The 11,292-nt window shown below is 46.9% G+C and overlaps 1 protein-coding gene across 1 annotated transcript; it reads right to left on the reverse strand.

The window, feature by feature from the left end:
• Positions 1–365: 365 nt before the first annotated feature.
• On the reverse strand, positions 366–8,639 carry LOC145238408 (uncharacterized). The gene is made up of 7 exons (XM_080101553.1): positions 7,791–8,639; positions 7,288–7,690; positions 6,965–7,213; positions 6,070–6,259; positions 5,168–5,222; positions 4,730–5,087; positions 366–1,468 (listed from the first exon to the last, which is right to left on the reverse strand). Exons 1-7 carry the CDS (start codon positions 8,316–8,318, stop codon positions 1,281–1,283), a joined length of 1,971 nt encoding a protein of 656 aa, XP_079957679.1. The 5' UTR covers positions 8,319–8,639; the 3' UTR covers positions 366–1,280.
• Positions 8,640–11,292: the final 2,653 nt, after the last annotated feature.

Genomic DNA, 11,292 nt, shown 5'->3' on the forward strand with positions numbered 1-11,292 from the left:
TCATATGTGAAGATTGAATTGTTCTATTCTATGTTTAAGTGAAGAAATAGTTCGGTGTGTTTAAATATACTATTTTACCCACACACCTTTAGTATGTAATGCAGCGAAAATCGTGTTAAGACAATGGCCACTAAAAATGAGGACGAATATAAACTCCAGATCACCAGCAGCCTATTTAGCCTTTTTCAGTTGGTGAGTATATTTTTTACTTAACATTTTATTAAATCACGAGCACAGGACTATGTTGCTACCAGTAAAATTTAAACGTAACTTGTTGATTAACCTGCACTTTTTCCACCATTTTAAGAAATAACACCAAGCGGAAGTGCTGACTAAACCTTCCATACAATTTATCATCCACTTAATTCTGCTGATTCGCCAGTAAGGTGTAATAACGACCAGCCAACGAAAGCATATACCATCAATAAACGAGTAGAAAAAAATCACTTTTTAAGTGCTCTGTGTACATGGCGCAGCAGACTATAAAGCGGAAAAAATAACAACAAAAGTATAAGGAGTAAGAAAGGACTTGTAGCAACCAAAAGTACACAGACGTATCTGAAATCTTCAACTACAAAGTGGAACTTGGATTTCAAAAACATTTACATAAATTATTCGGTGGAGGCCGCCCAACTAAGTCGCTGAAAAACAAAATTATGCTTTCGAACGCATGAAAATTGTCGAAGCAACACGATAACTGCTTGAGCAAACAAAAATGAGGCATTCTCGTACAACAAAAGGTAAGAGAACGTTGCGAAACTAAACAAGAGTATGAGAAGTGGACGAGAACGTTGCAAAATTGTTGGCACATAATATTATCTTGGTACGGCACTTCCACGCCAAACAATAACGAACAGTTGGCGAAGGGCGATTGCTGTATATAGCGAAGTCATCGGACAGGATGAAACTGCATTCCGATGCAAAGCAGTGGAAATGATGTGGCATAGCGGTGTGTGGCAGCAGCACTGTACATTTCGGATTGGGTTGTCGGTTTGTCGCAGCACCGAGTGGCTAAAAACTGAGATCGCGGTGTCAAATAAATACTGAAAATGGATAGGGTCGCAAAACAGTGTAAATCATAGCGTGAAAAAAAACAGGTACGCGGCACATGAGAAACGGGCGATACACGGAAATGCCGCAAAGTTTCCGAGTACATGTGGAAAGGAATGGCGCACAAAATTTGATAGATTAATTAGCATTGTGCCGGGTGGTTGGCACCGTTCTGTGCCACCAATAAGGCTGAACTCACAAAAGAAAAAAAATGTGCTAGAAATCAAAGATTATGCTGATGCCATTTGGTGGCGTTTCATATGAAGAGCCAGGTGGTCCGAACGGGAAAAGGCACGTTCGCATTGACGACAGCGAAAGGGCTTGTAGCCGGTGTGCTTGCGGTAATGCCGGGTGAGTTCATCAGAGCGGGCAAATTTCCAAGTGCAGCCCTCCCACGTGCATTTGTATGGCTTTTCGCCTAAACAAAAGAAAGAGGTGGTGATTAACATGGAGCACTCATACACTGGGCGTAGCCTAGGACTAAGTTATTATAAGTTTCGATTGGTTCTCTCGGCTGTGTCGTGCGTTGTTATGCATAAATTATGCAGGGCCAGCGTGCTACGCATGGCTTGAACAGCCGTGCTTAATCGGTGCGTTCGCGAGTAAACGTTGCGGAAGTTGTGAGATTAATGCTTTTGATCGGCCCTAACAATAACAAGCGTTCTGCGGATTTACCGCAGCATGCCGCATGACGTGCAGGCGCGAAGGAAGACAGCCTACAAGTTGATTGATTAGGTTACTTCCCAGCGGTTTAGAAGCTTCCCAACGCACTACAGGTGTGCGAATATGCACACAAACTTGTTTAAAGCTTATGCCAACGACATCAAGAGATGCTTGTACACCAGTTTGAGGTTGATCACGGTTTTAAAATCGTGTTCCGTTGAACTTTATAATTTAATGATTTGCTAAATGCAAAGTGAACGTGGGGGTGTCTGTTCGGTATCAACCAACAAGGCCAGCGAGCAATCAATATTTTGACAGTTCCGACAACGGCTGCTGTGAGCCGGCACAGACGTCCCCAGTCCCACACAGCGAGCTATCGTTCGCGTCGCGCGGCACTTGCGGTCTTTGCTCTCGATCAATATGGGTGTTGCCCTCTTTAAACGATCGAGACAATAGGGGCGAGTCGCGACAAGCACGCCCAACTTTGAAAATTTGCGCAATGATTTGACCTTCGTCCGGTTTGCAGACTCTTTGCCATATCAGCAGAAAAGCGCGACAACGTGGCGTATCGGTAGCGCAAAGGTGCATGTGGCGCAATGGAAATTCCGCTGTTCAAAGCAGAGTATAAATTCGAAAAGATCTATAAAAGCACCAAGTGAAAAACGTTCCGACATTCTGCATACATGCTTGTTTCGATATGATAAAAATCTTCACGCGAATTTACCTAAAGCGCTGCAGGGGCGGTCCGATAGCAAACAGCTTAAAATAGCAATGACGTCAAGCGAAATTTCCAGGCCCCTCGAAAACTTCGAATGGTTGAACTCGGTCACGGGTGGCTGCCCTTCTTTGCACCACAGCGACCCTCAAACAGGTTTTAAGAGGTCCGCGTCACGTTTCAGCGAATGGGAGGTCATGCCAAAAGCAGAAAAATCACGTTTTTTGACGCTGGGCGAACGCTTGCTTTCGCAGTGTTTGACGGCATGAGGCCGCCCACTCTTCAATGCTCTACACGGGGCGAAGCAAAAACATTTTTAACACCTATGAACTCCCATGCAAGGGGCGTGACGGCAAACGCGAAAAAGAGTTTGCCCGCTCAACGAAGAAAAGAGTTTGCCCGCTCAACGAAATTCATTTTCGACCCGAGAACTGCAAACAATCGGCCTGCCCATGGTATTAGAGCTGAAATCCGATAGCTGGTTACGTCCCGGCTGCACTGGGAACGCCTTTGTTTGTCTGGGCGCTCGCGATGCGACAAAAGGTAAAATAACCATAGCTCACGCCTGACCTGCAAACATTAGCGCCGCGCCGGCTTAACATTGACATTTTGTGACATAACGACATGTACAATAGGAGCGGTCTAAATCAAATGTGTCGCCTTAGAAATCAATTCTTTTGTGCGATTTGATGTCGAAAACTATACTTAAAAAAATGAGCCAGTTACGTCAAACGCACAACCAAACCGAGTATTGATTTGGTAACAGCCCAGCTGCAGGCGCCGCGATCAACCGAAACCAATGAATTGAACGACGTACCGGAAATGTTGTTCAGACTGTCGAAAACCATTTGCTTGCAAAGGCTTAAGCATACCACATGCAATCGACTATTGATGTCGACCGGAGTCGCGCCTGCGGTTCGTATACTCGGCTCTTGGGCGTTGTGTGCGCGGGCGCCAGCAAAATGTATGTAGGTTTCGGCTTGTTTGTTGACACAACTGTGAGGCGGGCGTCCTTCCGCATAAAGTGACTCATTCGGGCGCCGGCTATGCGCACCATAGGAACAAAAACTTTTACAATTGGCTGAATGCGCTTCGGTGCAACTAAACAACAGATGTACAGTCGCGCATAACAATGGCCTCAAATCTGCTACTGTGACACATCCATATGCGTGATGCAGGAGGCAGTCTTGTCAACGAATCCCAGAGCAAGTATCGTTTGCTCAGGAAACAGGAGAGCCGTTCGCCCGACACGATTAACCGACACGAGGGACTTTTGGCGACAAGCGGCAGGCGGTTCTAAGTGATCGCTAATCTACTGTTGAGTAAATCAAGCGTTAATCGCGAGTGTTTAAGGCCTGACTATACTTTCACACCGTGATGCACACAAGCCAAGAAAACATTCCTTAGACGCGCGCGCTCTGCTGGGGAGATTCGGGAGACAGGCTCGTATCTCTCAGCTAGGTGTTATCGCCAAAAAGCTGAAACGCCCCTATTTTCCCATTTTTATGCAAACAATCTTTTTGATCGAGGATTCGTTTTGACGAAAACGAATTATGTCGCGTCCGAGCCGTGGAAAATTTATTATTCGCAGAGCAAAAATGCGTGTCGAAAAGGGCGGTGACTGCTCATCGTGAGTGCGCCGATTTTTTGGGACAATGCCCAACAATGTAAGCCGACAATTCGCGCTGCGCGGTGCACAGGTGTTTCGGGCGTTACGTTCAACCAGATATTACTATCCTCCGTCAGTGTTGAATAATACGCTTTGGGGTCAGGGGCGGGGTTGGGAAACCAGTCATCCATTTATTAGCAACCAAGCAGAAAGCGACGCCCTCAGCTACGAGGCAATATAAACACCGCCCTCCAATGTCATGGTTTGCACTCGTCCAAACAGACTTTTATAACTCTAGCGTTATATCAAACGCGGGTATCTGTTAACAAACCAGATTGAGTCATTTTTTTCTCGAACTTCCAGGTATTTTCGCGCGACCTAACGATGGAGTCGAATATCTCGGAAAACTCCATACTGTTTCAGTAAAAAACACCGAACTAGGCGATTTCGTCACCGGCGCGTAACGCGTTGTTTTCGAAGTGAGCGTCGGATCTTTTACTTAGACGACACGCACGGGTAGAACTTGCGGAACGAGCATTTCGTGGTCTCGCTAGCTGTTAACAAATTCCATGACGTCAGCGCCTATTTCGGCCGGCACCAAGTAGAGCGCCTTGACGCAAACTCGTTTCGGGAAGCCATGCGATGCATTGTTGAATTAGCGAGCTTAAAAGCATAATTAAGTTTCTCTTTACCTGTGTGAGTTCGTCGGTGTGCTTTGAGGTGTGAACTCTTTGTGTAGGCCTTCTTGCAACCTTCGAAGTCGCATTCATGCACACGTCGTTTTTTGGAACCAGGCATACTTGGGTCGACGTCCACCATGCCCACGAACATAGCTTCGTCCGGTGTGGAGTCAGTAAAGAATGCATCCGGTGATACTGGGGAATGGATAGCATCACCCACACTGTTCTTGCGAGCTTTGTGAGCACCCTGGCTCAGTTGGGAAGGTGACGTGTTATCACGGATATTCGACTTATGGCGGCGGAAAGGGTCGTTGGAGGGTGAACCCAGGGGGCTTGTGGCACCTGGGCTGTGCATGACGCTGTGTTGGCCCTGGAACAGAAGACAATGGCCATATTGATACAACGCAAGAAAAGGGACAGCGGTTACGGGCTTTCTATCAACCAACTTACCGGGAGCTTTCGGCATCGTTGATCGATCATCGACGTCTGGTTGAGTCCGCCAGGGCTGAAACAAGAACAACATGACATGTATTAGGTCTGTCGCAGCACAAGTCAGTCAAAAAACGAGTGTTTGAGATTGGAATCGCATCATTTCCGCATGTTGTGCAGCATTTCTGAGAAACGCCCGGGCGTAGCTGCACGACTGGGCAAGGAGGAATTGAAAGCGCAACCGTCGTGGCGACAACCTATCTCCGGGCGGGCACACGTGTCGCGCTAAATGCTGAAGTCAACTTTGCGGCTAATCGTGATGGCATGGAAGGCTCGATTTACCTCCGAGTCGGTACGTGACGAAACCGCATTCTGGGTAGAGCCAGGACAAACGACGAACGAACGCGCTTAACCTACGTCGTGATAAGAGTGAAGACATCACGGAACGCCGCACAGGGAAACCGGATATGCTTCGCGCAAGAGTTGGCGACAAATATTGTTCAAACGGAAACGCTTTCTGTGTTTGTACAGTTTGGCAAAATTCCGATTTCGTTATTTGAAGATTGTTTACATGCCTTTGTTTAGTGTTTACGATCAGTACATTTTGTTTCATGATTACGGCAAACACATCTTTTGTTTAGCTCTAGGATCAAACGCATCGGTCGGAACGCACTTTGCATGATTGATTTGGAGCTGGCGGGAAGCAGCATCGGCGTTCCCTCATTATGCGATAGCGAAAAAACGTGATGTGCCACGGGGCTCACGGTCACCTAATATTTTTGCAGCAACAGGTTGTTGTAATCGCAACAGGCAGACGATCTGGCGATAATCTTGCAATTGATTTTCTATAGCCTTCAGTTGTGTTTCGTCGTCTCGCAACGTGTTAAAGTGGTTAAAATGGCGAAACTGAGATTAGTCATTACCTGTACGCCTGGGCTTTGAGATACATGTATAGGGAGTTGTGAACGGGTCCAAGCAGCATAGGTTGCGGAGCGTAGTTTTCCGGAGACGCTGGAGAACTCGGACTTAAGCTCTGGCGTCGGTTGCGGAAAGAAACATCAAGGGCAGATCCAAAGCTAGCTGCGCACGCTGACGGGTCCTCCGGCGACGAACCTGCAAAACAGAAATAAATTAAAAATCATAATGTGCACAGTTACCGTACGCTGAAAATAAATCGAGCCGACATTGAATTTTGCAGTCTCATTTCGAATTCAAAACAGGGTGTTTTCTCCATCGCGCGGACAAGCTGGTCACTTTATCTGGTGTCGGCGATTAGCAGCGACCGGAGCCGCCACACCCACGCTTAAAATAAGCCATCCGCGCGCCCATACAGTTCTTCTACACGTTAGGCGAAGCTATTGCGCTATTACGCTATTGCGCTATTGAAATGGAATCACCCGGTAACGACCGAACCATCCCACTTAAATGTGTTTTTAGACCGCACCGACGCCCGCCCGCCTGTTTGGTTTAGGGTTGGGTAGGGCGCGCAGATAGCGACCAAGCCTGCGACTTTGGGTGCCTTACGGGAATCACTTTTCGCTTATTAATCCCTTGCGACATGTTCGCGTTTGCATGGTATGACTTAACACAAAGTTGTATGCTTCGGGTCATTGCATGGGCGAAGGTACCTTGTGTTACACAGAGGCCTCGCTATCTGACACGAGACTAAGAATCTTGTTTACACGTCTGTACAAGGTGTGTGAACACTGTTCCTGTTGGGCGAACACGGCCGCACGCCACGTATTCAACAAAACGACAAATCCAACCGGAAAAATGTTCTGGGTTACAAGTTTAATATTTGTTGCTAATTTTGCTTACCGTAAGCGGAATCGTTGTTGTAAGACATGCGAATCTTGTTCCACGTGGGAAGTCGATCGGCAGCTGATGTCATACTTTGATGTGAGCGGGGCGACGAGGCGGGAGACGAGAGGTTAGAATTGGGGGAATGCAACGATTGCCTATGAAGTTTTCCCGTTGTTTGTGTAACCAAGTGCGAACTCAAACTGTTCAGAATGTTGGGTGGCAACGGTAAAATCTGAGGTCTGGCTAACACCTGTGGCTTCAAATCTGAAAAAGAAAACATGGTTCATAAACATAAAAGCTTGTGACAAATAAAGCTAAAGCGGTAATAAAACACACACCGTTTTCGTGGGGAACAAATTCTCTTTCTTCAGTGGGAGTGCGCCTTTCGGGATTTTGACGGTTGTAGGCTGGAGCAAGGTGCTCTTCGTAACCTTGTTCGGGGATCAAGAAGTTTCTCGGTGGCCTGATGGTTGAACTGGGGGACTTTGAGATTATATCGCGCACCGAAAACGCGGATTTACGAGGAGGGCCTTCCCTTGAAAAAGCCGGGAAAACGCCTTCGGCTATCTCCCGTTTAACAACTGGCGCATCAGTAACCTTTTGGGAGAGATCCAAAGGTTCGCACTTCTCATCGGTTTTAGGTTGCGGCTGTTGGACTGGATTGCAGGGACAGCAGCTGCGCACAGATGAAGGTGACAAGGTCATGTCTGGAGGAGGCTTGGTAGACCGTGAAGGCATCGCCTGCAAAATTGATTGTGCCAAGTTACTAAAACTGTTAAACGATACATATTAAAATATGAGCAACCAAAATTGGGACGCAATTTGAGCCGGGGCTACTTACTCGATTTCGGTTGGCAGCTGGTGTTTTCAATATCACGGTTCCCTCTTCATTTACGAGAAACCAAGTGCACTTTGAGGGGGATACCGGCCTAACTCTTTCCGAGTTGACAGGCTCGGATTCGCCAGATAGGGCCTGGGACTGCCGTTGGAATTTTTCCAATTCCAAGTAATCAATTGCCTCCCGCAGTGAACGCTTTCGGCCGGCGGGGTGAGACGCTGAGCGCTTGCTAGCGTCTGCTTCGGAACTCGTTTCAACAGTGTCAGCTCCGACCCTTGTTGGTGAACTGGTGAGAGACTTGAGAATTCGCTCTTTTTTCGTGTAATGAACAGGCGACGTAGATTGGTTCCTTCTTTTAAGTGCACCGGAAGGAGAGTGCCTAACACTAGCTGGAGAGTGTGCCTCATTTTCATCGCTGGATGAGGAACACACTTCTCGCATTTGCTTCTTCACGTCGTCCTCGAATATCGCGTTGCGTGCCATAATTCCTGTTGACAAATCTTCGACGCAAAGCGACTCCATCAGTTTCATTGCGCCGCGGCGTCAATTCTCAAATTAAACAATTGTTGGTAGTAAAGTTTGCTTTTCAAGGTCTGAAGGAACAACATGCTTGTTATTGAAATGCAAAAAGATTAACCTGTCTTGTTTATTCGTCAACTGCCATCCCCTATGTGTCTTGTTGTTTGTCAGCTTATTTCTCTGTCTCCTCAGATAGAATAATCTTGAATAACTTACTACCTATTAAAAGCGTACGGCCAAGATCAACGTTTTTTGGCCACTGCATTATTGCATTGCCAACGCTTTATCAACATTTATAGGCTTGCCAAACGTACGCAGTAACATATGTTAAAGCATCCGTTTTTCAATATTTTTACCACCACGTACTGTACTTATATCCTGGTACAAAAGCGCTGCCTGTGCTAGCACTGCTCGCTCGCCGCTGTGCTTTCTCGATTGATCACCGTAAGCTGGTAGCACGTCCCCTGTCAGACATACGGAGGCCAGAAGACAGATAAAGAGAGAGAAAAGAGTGGGAGGGAGAAACAGAGATAAACCTTTGCTTTTTTCCCGGCGCATGAGGTCAGAGGATCGTTATTTTTTCTCGCGCGCCCACTACCACGCCCCTGAATTCTAGTTTCAAATTGCCGAGCTGTATGCGAATTACTCGCGGGCTACTTACAAAGGGGAGAATAGGGAGAGAAGGAGCAAATGGAGCACGCCCTTTGTGCGCACATTGTTGGCAAGGCCAGGAGCTGCCAAGACGCATTTTTCTGTCTCTTCAAACACTCTTTGCGTTTGCCTTCAATTTCAAGTAGGGGTGGAGACCGCGAAGGCCGGTTTTGGGGGCTTGTTTTTGGCCAACGCTGTAAAATGTTGACTTTAGCAGTTTTTCCGAAGGCATGACGTACCTTATCACAAAACCTTTCATAGCATTAGCAATTACCCGTTAACGTCCACGCGAACTGAACGACCGACGAGTCATTTGAATAAACAGCTGCCGTAATCGATTATATAATTTGTCAGAGCGTAAAGCGAAAAGGGTGTCATTACCACAATTAAAACCAAGTGTTTTACCAACGGCTACAGTTGATTGTGCGTCGATACGGTGGAATCGCGGAAACATGTTGCCACCGCCAGGGAAAACGCCAAACAAACAAGCTGTCAATCGATGCGATCTGTTTATCTCTCAGCCGCAACCGGGCATCAGCTTGGCAAAAACACGACCCGACTTTGTGACGCAGGCGATGTCTACGTCAGTGGGTGTGACGGTTCGCGGCCTGTTTATAGTTACACGAGGTCTTTTGGTCAATTGTCGATTGATAATGTTTGGAGACACGCTAAGAGAGTTACGTCAAACGCAAACATCTGGCGATGGTGATTACAGTTTGGCCTGGTAACGGGGTTTTTCTTATTTGAAAAGAACTTCATTGTACTCTTGGAGGTTTTTTAAATGCTCATTGTCACGTTTCGTTTGCTGGCCTTTAGACGTAGGTGGCATTGAAAGACACCGCACCTGATAATGCGCTAAATCGACTCGCTTCATGAATTCTCCTTATTCAATCCGAACCGTAGTCGCAGTTGCTTTTTTATTTAGTTCGGGACACCAGCTACGAATCGGAAAGTACGTGATCCGTAACAGCCGCAAGTACCCAAACAATGCCGGCCTTTATTGAAAACCGACGAGTTTCGTTCCGCAAAATAGTTGTCTGGCTGACGGCTATGTGCGCCGCTGAGGGTTTTGGGCGGTTCACTGCTGAGTGGGCGTACACATTGATCCCAAAGTCGGGGATGCGTACATCCGCTCTGGGAAGTGTTAGCCAGCGGTCGATGAAAAATGCCTCGACCAGCTTGCCCACCTTAAGGCCGACGCAGCAAGTCTAGCACCGTGTCGACTTAATCAACCCGCGATTAGGTTCGGGGGAATGTAAATACGGAAACAGGTCACAAGACTGCCACGACGCGGCAAAAGCAAGCTGACGTCACATGGCAATGAGCCGTGTCGGTGCACGCCCATTCCGACATTCGCGTCGCCTTTGTTCCCGCAAATCCCCCAAGTGCGCGCTTAGGAAGGACGCCCTATTCAGGCTACTAACAACAAGTCACTAAACGAAGCCACTTCCCATTGTGTTGGCCCGTTTTAGCGGAAAGCTGAATTTTCGAAGTGAAAATTGCAGGAATAAAAATGGCGTGTACAGTAAGGCAGAAGTTAAATATAATCCAACTGCAGTAAAACACCAAACAAATACTGTCTTTTAAATAAATCAGTGAAAATGCCAGTATTAGTCACGTTTTATGAAGTGCAACTTAAATTACCATAACCTTCAATTTTTATTTGCTCTTGAAATTCCAGGTACATTTTAGGTATACCAAACATGGTTTTACAGCAAAGTGAAAACAAACATAACATAGCCCAATATGCGTACGCGGGTCTATATATTTTACTTTGAAAGGTTTTCCGGTCAAAGCGCATGTCGCCATCCCCTTTCTATTGCCGGATAAACATAGACGTGTATTTACGGCGTTCGGTGTCCCGTAGCCGATTTAAAAACTCCAGAATCTATTTAGAGCAAGTTTTCTTTCATACCACATGCCACAAGCGACAAAAATATCGATGCTCCTCAATAAAACAGGTTTCCCAAAATATTTGTATGGTGGTTTCGGTGTCGCCTTACTGTTGTAGTTTATAGGCGTGAGCGGGTCGCCTCGTATTTCTTCGAAAAGGAGAAACGGCCAGGAAGCCCAGGTTGATTTGGGCAAACGGGAAAATCCGGAAAAACGTCACACAGCACTGGGTCGCGGCGCTCGGACGCAACAAACAGATCGAACAAGGTGACGCGAGTTCGATTTCTTTCGCCAGCTGATACACAAGAGCACGAATTGTGTGCCTGAGACAAGAGGGTCTGGCAAAACGCCCAGTCTCTGACGTGCGAAACCCGACCGCAAATAACCCGGCAAGTGTTATGGTGCTGAGGCCAATTCCGCTTAAAATATTCAAAGGCCTTTT

The sequence above is a fragment of the Phallusia mammillata genome, chromosome 7, assembly GCF_965637545.1.
Source record: "Phallusia mammillata chromosome 7, kaPhaMamm4.hap1.1, whole genome shotgun sequence".
Classification (NCBI taxonomy): Eukaryota; Metazoa; Chordata; class Ascidiacea; order Phlebobranchia; family Ascidiidae; genus Phallusia; species Phallusia mammillata.

Coding starts and splice junctions, on each gene's coding strand:
- LOC145238408 (XM_080101553.1), bottom strand. CDS start 8,318: ATGAAACTGATGGAGTCGCTTTGCGTCGAAGATTTGTCAACAGGAATT. Junction 7,214..7,287: donor ATTTGTTCCCCACGAAAACG/GTGTGTGTTTTA, acceptor TTTCTTTTTCAG/ATTTGAAGCCACAGGTGTTA. Junction 6,260..6,964: donor CAACAACGATTCCGCTTACG/GTAAGCAAAATT, acceptor TCTGTTTTGCAG/GTTCGTCGCCGGAGGACCCG.